The 17,540-nt window shown below is 52.3% G+C and overlaps 1 protein-coding gene across 1 annotated transcript in view; it reads right to left on the reverse strand.

Annotated features, from left to right (window-relative positions):
• Nucleotides 1-17,540, reverse strand: part of CEP250 (centrosomal protein 250) — a 109,561-nt gene that overhangs the window by 18,159 nt on the left and 73,862 nt on the right. Inside the window, exons 20-25 of the mRNA XM_065414298.1 lie at nt 7,336-7,467; nt 6,797-6,940; nt 5,618-6,277; nt 4,620-4,825; nt 2,399-2,558; nt 1,314-1,638 (exon numbers count right to left, since the gene is read on the reverse strand). Of these exons, the coding sequence (XP_065270370.1) occupies nt 1,314-1,638; nt 2,399-2,558; nt 4,620-4,825; nt 5,618-6,277; nt 6,797-6,940; nt 7,336-7,467 (1,627 nt within the window). The remainder of the gene's footprint in view (nt 1-1,313; nt 1,639-2,398; nt 2,559-4,619; nt 4,826-5,617; nt 6,278-6,796; nt 6,941-7,335; nt 7,468-17,540) is intronic.

Here is a 17,540-nt window from a genome sequence, read left to right on the forward strand (position 1 = left end):
TGCACATTACCTTGACTGCCCATTAGTGCCACATCAGATGTGGCATTCTCCAATGGCTACTGGGGCTGTATTTCACCCTGGGGCTGAGGTCGCTTCCCCATTCACAAACACTGCCTTAGTTCTCTCTGCAGTGAGCTTTTTGGGGCATAGGCCTGCCCTCCGTGCCCCTCCTGGCTTTAGAAACAAAGGCTGCCCACGCTTGCCAACAGCCCCATGTTTCTGTTCTGTGTCTCACATCCCTGTTTGTTCCAGCAAATGAGGCTGAAATATGGTCCAACCGCCGATCTCTTATAGACACTAGATGCTATTGCCAGGCGTGCATCCAGCCCTGCTGGCTTTCCCTTCACACAGGAGTGCTCTGCAGCACTAAGCCAGGAGAGCCAGTCTCCTCCTACACCACCAGCCCTCAGCAGCAGCTCCTCTCAGGAGGCAGTAACATGCAGAGGGAGAGGGGATGTCAGAGACCCCTCTTGGAGGCACTGGCTAAGGAGGGAGAAATGGCCCCTGGAGAAAAACGGGGGAGGGGAGTAAAGCACACAATGCAATTTCATCAGCTCTGAGAAACACTGGCACATCCCCAAACAGCCCTGCCCCCTGCCCACCTGGATTTCTCCCACCCAGGCTTGGTACCTGTTTTTGAGACGTTGACAGGGAGGTTGCAATGAAATATCCTTACAAAATCCATGCAATATTTTCTGGAGGCTTCTTGGAGCAATGTCCCAGGGGACATTTCTAAGTATTGGCAACTGGGCCATGTGGGACTCCATGCAATCAGCAGCACAGGTGGGCTGGTGACCGGCCCTGGGCTCTCTGGCTTGTAGTGCTTCCTGCATCTTGCACGGCATCCCGTAAGATGTATAACCCATCATCCATGGCGCCTGCTATTGAGGTCAGCCATGCAGATCTGGAGTCCCTGGAAGCCTCTGACCAGCCCTAAGGCCAACCTAATCAGCAGTTCCAGAAGAAGTGGAAGAACACTCCTTCCAGGGGCCAGAGATTGCTAGAACATGTTACACTTTTCAAATGGAATATGCTGTCTGTTCGCCCAGAATGGAGGGCCAAGAATTGCTGTGTCAGAGACTGAGGACTTCTCTTGGGCCAAGAGCCAGAGTAAAGGGTTCCCCACTGTTCCTAGCCTTCCCCAACCAGAGCAAGGCTACTGGGAAGCGATATGGGCCAGGAAATCAGGACTAGGAAGGGAACCCCAGCTCTCCTCCACTAGGCTGTAAAGCCTTCTCAGCCTAGGGACAGATCCACATGGCCTTCTGGGGGTAAGCCTCGAGCACACTGCCACAGACACCAGCCACACTCACCTGCACTCCATGTGACAAGGTCTCCACTTGCCAGAGTGCTGCCACACAGTGTGTGCTGCAGAACGGTGTGCAGCCTGGCCAGCTGGGACTCTGCTTCACTGCGGGCATTGCTGGTGAGGTGGCACTCCACAGCCAGTGCCTCTGCCCGGCTCTCGGTGCTGCAAAGGCTAAGGCGCAGCTGAGACACCTCTGCCTCTAGTGTCCGCAGCAAATCCCTCAAATGCCGCTCACCCGCCCGCGACTCCTCCAGATCCTGTGACAGCTGCTTCTCATGGGCCACTAAACCAGCCTCTTTCTCTAGCACTGCCTGCCTGAGTGAGTGGACCTGCAGAGAAGAGAAACACAGGCCCTCGGGGGCTCAGCATGACTACTGCGAGGGCAGGGAGGAGGAGAGAGTCCGACGGAGGAAGCTGCTTTCGGGCAGACACCTTCCTACAGCCAAAGGCACAAAACTGAGGCGGTGCAGAGGTCAGATTGGAAATAAGCTCCGGGACCTTCAGGGACCAAGAGCTCCCCAACCGCAGGGAAACACAGACTATTGCTCCCTGCCCCACCATGCCCTCACCCTCAGAAGAAACCAGAAGAAAAACACGGGGTGAAAGAGGCTCCTGAGCAGGAGCCAGTTATGCCATAGTGGAGGTGAACTACCCGACAAAACCATGGAGGCAGGAACAGCGAGATGGTCAGTCCCTCACGTTGTGTGTCTGGGACCTCCCACCTTCCCAGCTCCCTTCCTCCTCCCCGTAGCAGAGAGAGAAGTTAGTGCTTTGCAGTGCTAGGCACAGCCACCTGGAGCCAACAACTGCGAAAGAGGCTTTGAGATGCTCCACAGGAGTCTGCTGTTCTCTCTGGGGCTCAGGGTCTGCAATCAGGGGGTTAAGACGTAGGGAGGGCAGAGCCAGAGCCAGGCTTCGGCACCATAGCTCCAAGGCTGCGAGCAGGTGAGGGGAGAGGAGGCAGTGTTACAGGAGTGGAAGCAGTGGAGGAGGGGACAGGGACTAGAATACAGTGGCTGGGGAGGGTGGGGCTGGTCCTGGGCAAGGCTGATGTGCTGCTGGGGAAGGGAATGCTGGTGTGCAGGGCACCTGTGTGTTGAGCTCCTGTATCTCTCTTCTGTGGTCAGAATGGAGCTGCTGAGCTTGGCAAATGGCTGCCTGCAGGCTGATGATCTCACTCAGCTGGGCATCGTCTCTCTCCTGGAAGGTCCTGAGTCTCAGCTCCTTCCCCTCCAGGGCCAGAGCCAGGCTGAAAGAGAGAAGGGACTCAGTAATCCTGGCAAGAACAACAAGGAGTCCGGTGGCACCTTAAAGACTAACAGATTTATTTGGGCATAAGCTTTTGTGGGTAAAAAACCCACTTCTTCAGATGCATGGAGTGAAAGTTACCTGGCGGCTCAGTGCCTGGAGTGGGGGAGGGGTGACGCTCTGATGGCAATGTGATGGGGGGGGGCTCTGTAATCCTGGCGGCTCAGTGCCTGGAGTGGGGGAGGGGTGACGCTCTGATGGCAATGTGATGGGGGGGGGCTCTGTAATCCTGGCGGCTCAGTGCCTGGAGTGGGGGAAGGGTGACGCTCTGATGGCAATGTGATGGGGGGGGGCTCTGTAATCCTGGCGGCTCAGTGCCTGGAGTGGGGGAAGGGTGACGCTCTGATGGCAATGTGATGGGGGGGGGCTCTATAATCCTGGCAGCTCAGTGCCTGGAATGGTGGAGGGGTGACACGCTGATGGCAATGTGATGGGGGGGGGGAGGGCTCTATAATCCTGGCGGCTCAGTGCCTGGAGTGGGGGAGGGGTGACGCTCTGATGGCAATGTGATGGGCGGGGAGGGCTCTATAATCCTGGCGGCTCAGTGCCTGGAATGGGGGAGGGGTGACGCACTGATGTCAATGTGATGGGGGTGGGGGGGCTCTGTAATCCTGGCGGCTCAGTGCCTGGAATGGGGGAGGGGTGACGCTCTGATGGCAATGTGATGGGGGGGCGGCTCTGTAATCCTGGTGGCTCTGTGACAAAGGCGGGGAGACTCTCTCTAAGCCTGGCAGCACCACAACAGGGGGGTTTCGTAAACCCAGTGGTGCCGCGATGGGAGGGACAGAGGAGGGATCTCCGTAAACCCGGGGCTCTTTGCCACGTGGTTTAATATTTAACAAGCCCTCGTGAGTCAAATCTGGCAGGAGAGAAGGCCGGGCCCTTTCCTAATCCCGCAGACACTCTGCTCATTCAGTCCCATGCTAGCACTACAGTCTTGTCCCCGTATGAGCAGTCCCAACGTATCTGCTGTTTTTAAAGGGGGAGAGACGATCTCATAAGAATGGCCACACTGGCTCAGACCAATGGTCCATCTTGTCCAGCATCCTGTCTTTTGATGGGGCCAGTGCCAGCTGCTTCAGAGGGAATGAACAGAACAAGAGAAATTATCAGGAGAGCCATCCCTGTCAGCCAGTCCCAGCTTCTGGCACTCACAGGTTTATGAACACCCAGAGCATAGGGTTGAGTCCCTGATCATCTTGGCTAGTAGCCATTGATGGACCTATTCTCCAGGAACTTATCTCGTTCTTTTTTTAACCCAGTTATACTTCAGGCCTTCACAACATCCGCTGGCAACAAGTTCCGCAGGTTGACTGTGGTATGTGAAGTACTTCCTTTCGTTTGCTTTAAACCTGCTGCCTATTAATTTCATCAGGTGCCTCCTGGTTCGTGTGTTATGTGAAAACGTAAACAACACTTCCCTATTCACTTTCTCCATGCCATTCATGATGTTCTAGATCAGTGGTGCTCAAACTTGTGTACTGGTGACCCCTTTCACACAGCAAGCCTCTGAGTGCGACCCCCCCCATTATAAATTAAAAACACTTTTTAATATATTTATCACTATTATAAATATTGGAGGCTAAGCTGGGTTTGGGGTGGAGGCTGAGAAGCTCGCGACCCCTCATGTAATAACCTCGCAACCCCCGAGGATGTTCCATACAAGGCATTCAGACATTTGAAATGTCATTAAGGGCAACCAGCTGGGTAAAGGAATTGGCTGATCATGCTGAACTGTGAGAAATCCAGCAGTCTCCAGGAGGCAAACCTGGGCAAAGCCACTACAGCTGCAGCTATGTCCCATGGGACTGATAGGCTGCTGCACAGTGCACTCCAGGCCCCCCAGTGGGAGAACGTAAGAGCAGGCCCCTAATTGCGCCAACACCTCAGAACTTTGGGAGATGCTCCTAGATTAGCTTGCATGTGCACAGACCTGAAAGCAGGAATCAGTTAAGATTGAAAACAAAATATCTAGCCCACATCACACTTGATTTCTGCCTACCTGGCTCTTTCACCCTCCAGGGCTCTGAGTCTGGCCTGGAGCTCTGTGTTCTGACGCTCCGCCACCTCCCGTCGGCTCCTCTCCCCCTCCAGGGCTCCGAGCGTGGCCCGGAGCTCTGTGTTCTGACGCTCCGCCTCCTCCCGTCGGCTCTGCTCCCCCTCCAGGGCTCCGAGCGTGGCCCGGAGCTCTGTGTTCTGACGCTCCGCCTCCTCCCGTTGGCTCCTCTCCTCCTCCAGGGCTCCGAGCGTGGCCCGGAGCTCTGTGTTCTGATGCTCCGCCTCCTCCCGTCGGCTCCTCTCCTCCTCCATGGCTCCGAGCGTGGCCCGGAGCTCTGTGTTCTGACGCTCCACCACCTCCCGTCGGCTCTGCTCCCCCTCCAGGGCTCCGAGCGTGGCCCGGAGCTCTGTGTTCTGACGCTCCGCCTCCTCCCGTTGGCTCCTCTCCTCCTCCAGGGCTCCGAGCGTGGCCCGGAGCTCTGTGTTCTGACGCTCCGCCTCCTCCCGTCGGCTCCTCTCCTCCTCCATGGCTCCGAGCGTGGCCCGGAGCTCTGTGTTCTGACGCTCCGCCTCCTCCCGTCGGCTCCGCTCCCCCTCCAGGGCTCCGAGCGTGGCCCGGAGCTCTGTGTTCTGACGCTCCGCCTCCTCCCGTCGGCTCCGCTCCCCCTCCAGGGCTCCGAGCGTGGCCCGGAGCTCTGTGTTCTGACGCTCCGCCGCCTCCCGTCGGCTCCTCTCCTCCTCCATGGCTCCGAGCGTGGCCCGGAGCTCTGTGTTCTGACGCTCCGCCTCCTCCCGTCGGCTCCGCTCCCCCTCCAGGGCTCCGAGCGTGGCCCGGAGCTCTGTGTTCTGACGCTCCGCCTCCTCCCGTCGGCTCCGCTCCCCCTCCAGGGCTCCGAGCGTGGCCCGGAGCTCTGTGTTCTGACGCTCCGCCGCCTCCCGTCGGCTCCTCTCCTCCTCCATGGCTCCGAGCGTGGCCCGGAGCTCTGTGTTCTGACGCTCCACCTCCTCCCATCGGCTCCTCTCCCCCTCCAGGGCTCTGAGAGTGGCCCGGAGCTCTGTGTTCTGACACTCCGCCTCTTCCCGTCGGCTCCGCTCCCCCTCCAGGGCTCTGAGCCTGGCCTGGAGCTCTGTGTTCTGACGCTCCGCCTCCTCCCGTCGGTTCCTCTCCCCCTCCAGGGCTCTGAGCCTGGCCTGGAGCTCTGTGTTCTGACGCTCCGCCTCCTCCCATCGGCTCCTCTCCCCCTCCAGGGCTCCGAGCGTGGCCCGGAGCTCTGTGTTCTGATGCTCCGCCTCCTCCCGTCGGCTCCTCTCCCCATCCAGGGCTCCGAGCATGGCCCGGAGCTCTGTATTCTGACGCTCCGCCTCCTCCCGTCGGCTCCTCTCCCCCTCCAGGGCTCCGAGCGTGGCCCGGAGCTCTGCGTTCTGACGCTCCGCCTCCTCCCTTTGGCTCCTCTCCCCCTCTAGAGCTCTGAGTGTGGCCCTGAGCTCTGTGTTCTGATGCTCTGCCTCCTCCCGTCGACTCCTCTCCCCCTCTAACATCTTCTGGATATGAGCAGCCTCCACTATCTTCTGGTTGGATAATTTTTGCACCTCGTTCAATTGCCGCTGAGCCTCCAGGCCAATCTGTTGCCAGGAATCCTTGGTGACCACTAGCTCTTGCACCTGAAATATGACAGAATAGTGGAGGAGCCAGAGGTTAAAGCATGCAATAGCCTTCCTGTATCCTGTGGGGAAAGCAAACAAGCAAATTGAAGTATCATCTGATCTTCAGAGTGCCAGGTTCAAACTAGATATGTTTGGAGACCTAAGAGGAGTAGTTTGTTCACCCAATCCCCATCACCCCCAGAAATAAAAACACCAGCAGCAGGACAGATGACGATATGCCACTGTGCAGCTGGGATCAGGAGCAAATGGCAGGGGGGCAGGCAGAGGGACTGTCCCTGCCAGCCAAGATTGGGGTGGGACTGGAGTGAGCAGCAGAGTGACGGGGAAAGGGACCGTCCCCACCAGCTGAGATCAGGGGTGAGCAACCAGGCAAAAGACAGAGGGACCTCCCGCCTCTGCCCAGCCAGGATCAGGGCTGAGTAGCATGGTGAGGGTCATACTGAGGGTGAGTGACAGGCAGGGGGATTGCCACCCTCCTGGGTGGAATCCCCATTGCACTGTGCCTGGGGCAGTCACCTGGTTTCGCAGGGTGTCTCGCTGCGGAAGGAGAATGTCTATTTCCTGTTTGAGGGTTTTGACCTCTTCCAGGTGCCTGCTCTCCACTGCCTCCATCTGATTCTGAGCTTCCTGGAGCTCAGCTTGCAGCCCCTCCACGGTGTCCTGCAGCCAGGCCAAAGAGTGAGTCACTGAAAGCTGTGAAATATCAAATCCTGCTCCTTCCTTTCTGTGCCCCAGAGTCCCTCTCACCAACCACATATTTCTGCCTTTGCTCCGCCTGGGTGGTTGTGTGCACAAAACCCACCTGGCTGCCATCTTTGCCTCTAGCCTATCCTTCCTTTTACTGAGCTCTCTGGCTTACCAGCTTACCAGGCCTCTGCCCAGGCACAGCCCTCTCCCTTTCTGCCCCAGTGCTTCTCTCCCAGCTCCGCACTGCCCTCCAGTCCCTGACTTGGTCCCCTTTCTCTCTCCTTTCATCCCCATCTTTTTCCGTCCTATGTATTGGACTCTAACAGCCAGTTCCTTCCTCTTTACTGCTCCCTGCTGGTCAAACTTACCTGCTCCTTCAGTTGCTTCTTCACCTCTTGGCGAAGCTGCTCCAGCTGCTGACAGGCATCTGTCAACTCTTCCTGTGTTTGGAGCAGTGCCTCCAGCAAAGACTTCTTCTCCCTCTCTTTCTCTAGGAGCACCTGCACAAAGAGAAAAGGGGAGAGGGAAGGCTTAACCCTCACAGATATAATGAGTTTGCAAATCCCAGAGGCTAGCTTCTTGTCTCCACAGTCAGTCTCCACTTCACCAGAGACCCAGGTTCTATGGGGAGACTGACAGTGAGAGAACTCCACCTTCGATGAGTGTCTCCTCTTATGTGGTGCCAAACCACATGGCACCTCCCAGATGCCTTAGGTCAATGCAAACATCTGCCTGACTCTGCTGGACCATCTTCAGTGAGGGCATCCCCAGCCTGCAGCTATGCTCCTCAGTTCTTCCCACGAAGCCAGCAGCAGCTCTTGTTTGTGCACATTGGGTTTCAGTAGCAGAGTGTCATGGTCCAAAGAGGACAGGAATCTTTGGCTCTCTTGGAAGGAGTAGGTGGTTAAATGAAAATATCCAGTAGGGCTTGGGAAATCTCTGAGGTTTCATGAGCACATTTTCATCTCTGAGATCTGGTGCAGTCATTCTGATACTTGCAAGTGCATTGTAGGGATATTGCTGTGCCCAGGAACTCAGACAGAAGAGTGGGGCTTTGGGTGGCACACAATAAGGGCCCCTACTGTGGGGATGATCTGGCAGGTGAATTTTGCATACTTAAGAAATGCAGCACATGGACAGCAGCAAGTGGAACAGGAATGGACAACTTCCAATCCCAGGCAATTCTCTGAAAATGGTTTACAAAAAGTTATGAAAATCCACAACTAAAAACTTCATCTAGCTGCACTCAAGGTTGTAAACATGGGTCAATAACTTCAGGGAAAGAGCCTTAAAGAATAATGAATTCTTGAAACACAAATGGTTGAACTGAGGAAAACTGTAAGTTAAGGAAAGACTTTTAAACCCCAAATATCTGAGCTGTTGCAGATCCCAGTAACAGAACAAACATCTAAGATGCAAGTGGACCCCTGTACAGCTCATTAGCCAGCCTTCGCCGACATTACTGGTGCAGGCCTGTGTGCATTCCTACTTCATGCAGTCTGAGAAAGAAAGCATACGAGTGCTTCTTCAGTGCTGTCAGAAAAGCAGCAACAAAAGTCAGGGAACGTGTCCAAGAAACCAGATTCCTACATCTTCCACATCTTCTTCATCTCTCTGGACAGCATTTCTACTAGGCTCACCACCTTGGTATCTAAGCATGGAATCCATGCTGCCCTCGTGCACACAATGCCCTCCCTCTCTGGATGCCAGGTGTTCGCCTTCTCTGTCTCAAATCCCATTGCAAAACACTGTGCTCTTGTAAAGCACACAAAGTGTCAAGCCTAAAACTTGGAGCAAAGGCTCAGGCAAAAGTTAACAGAAATGCTGGACCTTCCTGGCAGCCAGCTGCACTCCTGAGCAGCTTGGTGCTGCTGAGAGATAAACAAGGGGCTTCTTCAAAAACATTCCACCTCAGCTGGCAATACATGCAATGCTCCCTGGCTAAAATACCCAGCAGCCCAGGCTCCACCCCCAAGTCTAATCTGTACTGCCCCCTGACTTTAATCTATCAATCCTGCCACCCCCATCCACCATGCTGTTTTCCCTTGGGATTCTGGGGGTGTGTCTGAGGAGAATGGCTTTCCAGACTCCCTTCCAAAGCCAGCTCTTCACACCATGGGCAGGGGCACAGGCAATGGTAGGGAGAGAGGTGAGGCTATAGCAGCGGCTTGGCCCTCCCCTCCTTGTCATGTGCTAGCAACACTGGTGGAAGGGAGATCCCCTTGCAGCAATGACAGTGACTGCAGCATCCAAGAAGACTAAACATTTTAACAAGCAGAGCCAGCCTTAGCATTTTGAGGCTGCACAACCTATTGCAAACATAACAGCATCCTGCCCACCAAGCTCACATCATTATGCTCTGGGCTGGCCATCCCAAACATAGCCAATGTACTTTATATTAAAAGCCTGTGGATTAAAGATCTGTAAGTCTCCCCCAGCTTTCTGCTGCAGAATGAACCCTTTCCTCTCTACATATTCAGTCCCTAGCAAGGCTTTAGGGTCACTTTCCATTGCACAGAGCTTTGCGAGAAAATGAGTTAGAAATGTATTTAAAACGAAGAAGAAAGTGAGACTGTCTCTCCTGAAGCCCAAAGGCAGATCTGTCCCAAGGGGCTCACAGCCCCTCCAGCTCATCAGTGCTCTTATGTGGATATTACACAATGCCTGAAGGTACAGCTAATTAATGAGAGAACAACTAATCCCTCCAAGACCACTTCAAAAACAGCACCAGTAAAAGCAAGTTAGAAATGTTTCTCCCTGCCTGGAAGGTTGCAGAGAAAGCTAAAAAAGGAAAGAAGAAGAAACAGCAATAAAAAGAATAAAACCCGTCAGTTGACACACACAAATTCCAGTGCATTAGCAGTGGTGGAGAACTTGAGGCAAGGAGTTGTCCAACACTTGGACAAGTATGTCATAACTGCAATAGACCATCATCGTTTCCCAAAGGTCTTCCCCATATGTGAAGCCAAGAGCGTCCCAGTGCTTGGTGCAGAGCAAGGCAGAGCTGTCGTTCTCCGTGGACATGCAACGACTGCACAGCACACTGCTTGGGACTGGACATTAATGGCAGAGTGCTGGCCTTTCCATTGGATACTGGACGCATAATATAGAAAGTGAGCACAAACTCTTCGAATCATTAGCACCACCTAGAATCCAAGTGTGAGAGTGTGGACATACTACACACTAATTCAGGCAGGAAGAGTTTAATTCCCAGCGAAGGGAGCCATGCAAAGGACCTATCGCATCCTGGCAACTTGCCTCAGTTGTCAGGAAGAGGGAGTACATATCTAAGCAGGGAAAGGGCACAGCTTGAGGATGGGTCAGAGGGATGAAGGCTTCTGGACCAAGCTGCAAAGATGGATTTCCATATAGAATGTAAACTGGATAACAAATACATGTAGCACATACACTAGGGTTACCATTCGTTCGGATTCTCCCGGACATGTCCGGCTTTTTGAGTTTAAAAATAGCGTCCAGGGGGAATTTGTAAATGTCCGGATTTCTCCCCCCCCTGCAGAGCGCGGCACGGCTGACAGGGCAGCCGGCCGGATCGAGCCACTCGCACGGGGCTCTGGCAGCCAGAGCCCCTCCTCCGCTTCCCCCCTCCTCTCCCCTGTAGCTTCAGATCACTCCCCTCCTCTCTCCCCCCCCTCCCCCTCCCTGCATTCGCAGATCACCGGCTATTCGCATCGGGCCTCCAGCAGTCTGGAGCGCCTCCCCCTGCTCCCCCTCCCCTGCTGCCCAGCGCGCTGCTCAGCAGCACTCTGCGAGGGCGGGAACCAGGCTATGCACTCCGTGGGGGAGCGCGGCAGCGTGGAGCCCGACACGCTGTTCTGAGCGGCACGGTAAGTGGGCCAGGGGGTCGGAGAAGTGGCAGGGGGGTTCTGGAGGGAGCAGTCAAGAGACAGGGAGCAGGGGGAGGGTTGGATGGGTCAGGAGTTCTGGGCGGGGGGGGGGGCTGTCAGGGGGCGGGGGTGTGGATAAGGTTTTGGGCAGTCAGGGGATAGGTAGGGGGTAGGGTCCTAGGGGGGCAGTTAGGATGTGGGGGTCTCAGGAGGGGGCAGTCAGGGGACAAGGAGCAGGGAGGCTTAGGTAGGGGGTGGGGTCCTGGGGGGCAGTTAGGGGCAGGGGTTCCAGGAGAGGGCAGTCAGGGGACAAGGAGCGGGGGGGGGGGGTTGGTGGTTCTGAGGGGGGCAGTCAGGGGGCGGGAAGTGGGAGGGGCAGGGGCGGGGCTATGGTGAGGCTCCCACCATCCTCTTTTTTGATTGTTGAAATATGGTAACCCTAACATACACTTAGCAGAACAGTAAGCACATCAACCCCAGCAGACACAGAAATGGATTAATATCAAGTCCATGTTGTGAGACTACTTCAGAGTTAGCAGTTCAAACAGAAACAGGCAGACCCAATTTTGCATAAACTCTCAGGGTTAAGAGGATAGCTTTTAGAAACAGCAGAGTTCAGCCCCAAGGTGAGATCATTAGCACCGTCAATCGATTAAAAAAATTCATTGTGATTAATCGTGCTGTTAAACAATAAAAGAATACCATATGAGCTGTGACGGGGTATACCAGATCCTCTGAGGCCCCCTACTGGAGGCCTTGTGGCCGTGCCACACCCTGCCCCAAAAAAGGGCAGTGGAGAGGGTCCTCCAAGCTGCCTAGAGTGGCTGGGTGGGACATAGCCAATCAGGGCCCAGCAGCCTAGTGTAAGAAGAGCTGCAGGGCCAGAGGAAGTTCAATTCCTTCCTGGAGCTGTAGGAGTGTGGCTGGTTGAGGGAGCTGAAGGCCCTCGGACAAGGTCAAGCTGCCAGAAGCCAGGGAGAGCGAGAAGGAACCCTGAGCCGATTGTGGGGACTCCATCAGGACAAGCCATGAGATAAGGGTGAAGATGGCCAGGGCCGCAGGGAAGTGGCCCAGGGAATTAGAGCAGCAGCACGACTTAGATAAAGGGACACAGCAGACAGCTGCTATCTACAGCGTCCCTGGGCTGGGCCCAGTTCCCCCCCTCAATCCCCATTACCCACTGGGGGAAGTGGCCTGGACAGTGAAGCACCCCAGAGGGGAGGACTGAACTATAGTGGCCCAGCTGGAGAGCTGTAGCCAGGAAGCCCAAGAGGGCGAAGACATTGTCTCCAGGGAGGGAGCCCTGGGACACTGCTCTATCCCAGAGGAGGGGCAACCAGAGAGAGAGAGAGAGAGAGAGAGCAGGCACACACACGTCCCCAAGGGGGCGCTCACAAGGGGTGAGTGCACCCCTTTACATGCTCTTACAGTTAAAAGGAGTCACAAGGGAGTACTATTACTGGGTGATGGCCTATTCATGCAGGAGGGAGTTGCCACCCCTATCTGGTCAGCTGTCGAGGTAATAGAAGGTTCTCTGGTATACTACTGCCCCATCCCAGAACAGCCAATGGAAAACCTTTTAGAGAGAGCTACAAACAACTGAAACCACTTTTGAAGGTAAAGAAGGGACATTATAAGAGACAGGGACTGTTCTGTCTATAAAGAGAGACCAAAGGCTGTTTCAGTATAACACAGAATGGAGAGAGGCCCCCTGGATCCTCTTACTGAGGAGCCATCTTGAGAAGTGGAGGTGTCCTCACGAAAAATTGAATCCTTGGTCCTATGAAGCCAGCCAGCTCTGCAACAGACTGAACTTTGGGGGGAACCTACTTTATTAGTCAGGAAAGGTCAATTAAAAAGTGAAGACTCAGGTTCATGTCTTATGATTTTGTTTTGTACTTTAATCATTTGTTTCCATCACTCCCTCTTGTTTCTTGTAGAAGCTCTATCCTTTCTGAAATAAACCTTCTTCTGTTTCATTATAAGTGCTGGGTGGTTTACAGGAGCAGTGATTTAAGGTAAAACTGGGATACACTGCACCTTTGGGGACAGAGAATCTGGGATTTCTGTGAGGAAGCAGTGTCAGGGGCTGGATATCACAGGAGAATACTTCAAAGGGACTTGGGGAGTAAGACGCATCTATTGTTAACATACAAGGCAAATGCAGGGCTGGCATAGCCCAGAGGAGAATGCTGGAGTGGCTGGTTGGGTGGTGGTGTCAGGGAGCTGACACTCAATTAGGCACAAGCAAGATTCCCTCACTCTCGAGGCAGAGGGTAACAAGATGACTCACAGCCCTGAGTGCCCCAAGAACCATCACAAAAGGTAACAGCACTGATGTAATATACTAAGACTTGTGTAAGGCATTTGACTCGGTACTGCATGTTATTTTGATTAAGAAATGTGCATGGTACCAAATCAACATGGTACATATTAAATGGATTTACAACAGGCAATCTCAAGCTGTAATTGTTAATGGAAAATCATCATCAAGTGGCTGTGTTTCTAGTGGGGTCCTGCACGGATAGGTTCTTGGTCCTAAGCTATTTAACAAGTCTATCAATGACATAGAAGAAAACAATCAGGACTGATAAAGTTTGCAGATGACACAAAGATTGGGGAAGTAGTAAAGAAGATCACTGCTACAGAGTGATCTGGATCACTTGGTAAGCTGGGTGCAAGCTTAATTAAGTAGTTAATTAGTCAGTTCCTAACTCTGATGTTCATAAGTCTGAGGTTCCACTGTACACGTAGGCACAACAAACATAGGCCTTACTCACAGGATAGGGGCCTCTATCCCAGGAGGCCGTGACTGAAAAAGAGTTGGAGGTCATGGTGAAATAAACAGCTGAACATGAGGTCCCAGTGCAACGCTGAGGCCAAAGGGGCTAATGCAATCCTTGGATGCATAAATAAGGGAATCTTGATTGGGAGCAGAGAGGTTGTTGTACCTATGTATTTGTCACTGGTGTGATGACTGTTGGAATACTATGTCCAGTTCTGGTGCCCACAATTCAAGAAGCAGGTTCAGAAAAAAGCTACAAGAATGATTAGAGGACTGGAAAATACACCTCAGAGTGGAAGACTTAAGGAACTTAATCTATTTAGCTAAACAAAAAGAGAGTTAAGGGATGGCTTGATCACGGTTTATAAGTACCTACATCGGGAACAGAAATTTGATAATGAGCTTTTCAGTCTAGCAGACAAAGGTATAACAAGATCCAACTGCTGGAAGTTGAAGCTAGACAAATTTAGACTGGAAATAAGGTATAAATTTTTAACAGTGAGAGTAATTAACCATTGGGACAAATTACCAAGGGTTGTGGTGGATTCTCCATCACTAGCAATTTTAAAATCAAGATTGAATGTTTTCCTAAAAGATCTACTTTAGTTCAAAGAGGAATTCAAGGAAGTCCTGTTGCCTGTATTATGCAGGAGATCAGAGCAGATGATCACAATGGTCCCTTCTGGCCTTAGAATCTATAGTAGAACCTCAGAGTTACAAACACCAGAGTTACAAACTGACAGGTCAACCACACACCTCATTTGGAACCGGAAGTACACAATCAGGCAGTAGCAGAGACAAAAAAAACCAAATACAGTACAGTACTGTGTTAAACATAAACTACTTAAAAAAAAAAAAAAAAGGTGGGGCGGGGGGAGTTTAAAAAAAGATTTGACAAGGTAAGGAAACTGTTTCTGTGCTTGTTTCATTTAAAGTAAGATGGTTAAAAGCCACATTTTTATTCTGCATAGTAAAGTTTCAAAGCTGTACTAAGTCAGTGTTCAGTTGTAAACTTTTCAAAGAACAACCATAACGTTTTGTTCAGAGTTACAAACATTTCAGTTATGAACAACCTCCATTCCCAAGGTGTTCATAACTTTTGAGATTCTACTCTACTAATCTAGATTTCAGCTTCTGCCAGAGAAAAACTGTGAAACTTGATTCCTTAAGGAACAGTAAAAGAAATGAGAAAGTCTACCTCCCAGCATAAAAAAACCAAACAAACCCACACCTACCAAAACAAGACACTCCACTGCACAAAATTCTCTCTTGGGGAGAGGATGAGAGAACAAACAACACACGAGAGATGTATAGTCGCATTGCTTAATGCACTACTAGAAGGTGTTCAGATACCACAGAGATAAGTGCAATACAAAACCCTATATAGAAGACAATAGCATCGCAAAGATTGCAAACTCCAAGTAACACTGGGCTGATGCCAAAGCATAATCAGTATGGAGTGAATCATGTTAGCAGCTATACATACAGGTCTGAAATAATATATAAAGGCCATCATTTTCAAACTTAGGGGCCTAAAATTTGCAGTCTCAATAAGAGGCCTGATTTTCAGAGATGCTGAGCGCCTGTAGCCCCTATTTATGTCAATGGGCACTACGGGAATTCAATGACCTTTGGTGCCTATACATGAATTTCAAAAGCACCTACACACTCCTAAGTCATATGTCCCATTAACTTTGACTTAGGGGCTTTTGAAAATCCCAACCCAGGGTGGTCAACTTTAGGCATCTATGTTTGAAAATTTGGGGAGCAAAGACTAATTAAATTGTTCTGAAAGCTATTTCCAAATCCATGGACCTGTACTATGTGTTATTTCCAATCGAAAAAGAGTGCTGCTTGAGATGAACTGAAGTAGCTAAAGAGGAAGATGAAGGGAGGAGTATAAAATTACTAGTATGGGAGCGACTATGCTAAAACTGGGGTGTTAAACCTCTGAGCATGCCCAGTGTGTGGTAGATGCTTTTCAGAAGACTATGCAGACTGACTGAATTGAAGGCTCATGAGGCTAATAACGTGCTTGGCCTGTTCTCCTGATCAACTGGACTCCTGGGAGCTTATTAAATATATGACAGTCTAAAGCTACACAATGGTTCTCTAGGATAGCTCCCTAAGTTGGCCACTGTGCAACAGCCCAGTCTCCAAGTGACATATCACATACAAATAGGAAAACTGGAGTATACACTGGTCACTTTGCAGTTTCCTTATTTAACCATGAAGCAAGCTCTCAGCACTTGCTCTTTACCCTCCACTGACAACATTCCAGCTCCTGATTTACCTTCTGGCTCCATGCCTTAAAAGGAGGCAGATTTCCCTGCCCTCAAAGCTGTTCCTGTTTTCCGACATCTTCCTCTACAAGGAGGGTAAAGAAGAAATAGATACCTACCTTTCCATAACTGTTCTTCAAAGTGTGTTGCACATGTCTATGCCACTGTAGGTGATGCCTCATGTACAGATGTCAGAAATTTTTTCCCCTCAGTGGTACCTGTCAGGGTGGCTTGAGTGCCCTCTCTCACTTTGCGCTACTGTGTGCTGGTGTAAGAGTGTAGAGCTGCCCCCGACTCCCCTCAGTTCCTTCATACTGGTCTGACTCTGATACAGAGTGGAAGGAGGTGGGTTGTGGAACTGACATGTGCAACACATCTTGAAGAAAAAACGGTTACTTACCTTCTGTAACTGTTGTTCTTCGAGATGTGTTGTTCACGTCCATTACACATTAGGTGTGCGCGCGCCGCGTGCACGAACGTCGGAAACTTCTTCCCTCAGCGGCTCCCGTCGGGCCTGCAGGGTCTCCCCTCCCGCCAGAGCGGCGCCCCGCTCTAGCGTATATATATCCCTGCCGGCCTGACCCTCCCTCAGTTCCTTCTTGCCGGTGACTCCGACAGAGGGGAAGGAGGGTGGGAAGTGTAATGGACGTGAACAACACATCTCGAAGAACAACAGTTACAGAAGGTAAGTAACCGTTTTTTCTTCTTCGAGTGATTGTTCACGTCCATTACACATTAGGTGACTCACAAGCTTACCATTGGAGGAGGGTAGGAGTCAAGGAATAATCGACTGAAGCACAGCTCTACCGACCGCCGCGTCCTCTCTGGTCTGATGATGGATCGCGTAGTGGGCTGTGAACGTATGCACCGACGACCAGGTGGCCGCTTTACAGATTTCCTGGAGCGGAACCTGCGCCAAGAACGCCGCCGAGGACGCTTGGGCCCTAGTAGAGTGAGCCCTGATCTTCGGGGCTGGTACGTTAGCGAGCTCATAGCACGTGCGTATGCAAAGCACAATCCATGCCGACAAGCGTTACGTCGAGATAGGTTGGCCTCTCATTCGCTCCGCAATGGCAATGAACAGTTGAGTCGACTTGCGGAATGGCCTGGTCCGTTCCAGATAGAAAGCTAATGCCCTACGGACATCGAGGGTATGCAAGCTGCGTTGGCTTGGGTCCGAGTGTGGTTTAGGGAAGAACACCGGTAAACAAACGTCCTGTCCCGTATGAAACTGCGTGACCACTTTCGGGAGGAATTTCGGGTGCGGTCTGAGCTGCACCTTATCTTTATAGAAGACTGTATAGGGAGGTTCCGAAGTGAGGGAGAACCGTTTCCATTTGGCGAGGTAGGTCGCTCTTGTGGAGGGCTTCCTACTACCAAGGAGGACCTGCTGGACCTGGTGGGAGCACCTGTGCTCCATATCGTTTAGCCAGAGAGAAACCATGCCGCGAGATGTAGCGACGGTAGGTTCGGGTGGAGTAGGCGACCTCGGTCTTGCGTGATGAGGTCGTGATGGAGGGGGAGGGCGATCGGAGTGGTCACGGACATTTCCAACAGGGTCGTGAACCAGTGTTGGCGTGGCCACGCCGGGGCGATGAGGATGACTGTCGCCTTGTCCCTGCGGGTCTTGAGGAGGACCCTGTGGATGAGCAGGAATGGGG

The sequence above is a fragment of the Emys orbicularis genome, chromosome 12 (assembly GCF_028017835.1).
Source record: "Emys orbicularis isolate rEmyOrb1 chromosome 12, rEmyOrb1.hap1, whole genome shotgun sequence".
Taxonomy (NCBI): domain Eukaryota; kingdom Metazoa; phylum Chordata; order Testudines; family Emydidae; genus Emys; species Emys orbicularis.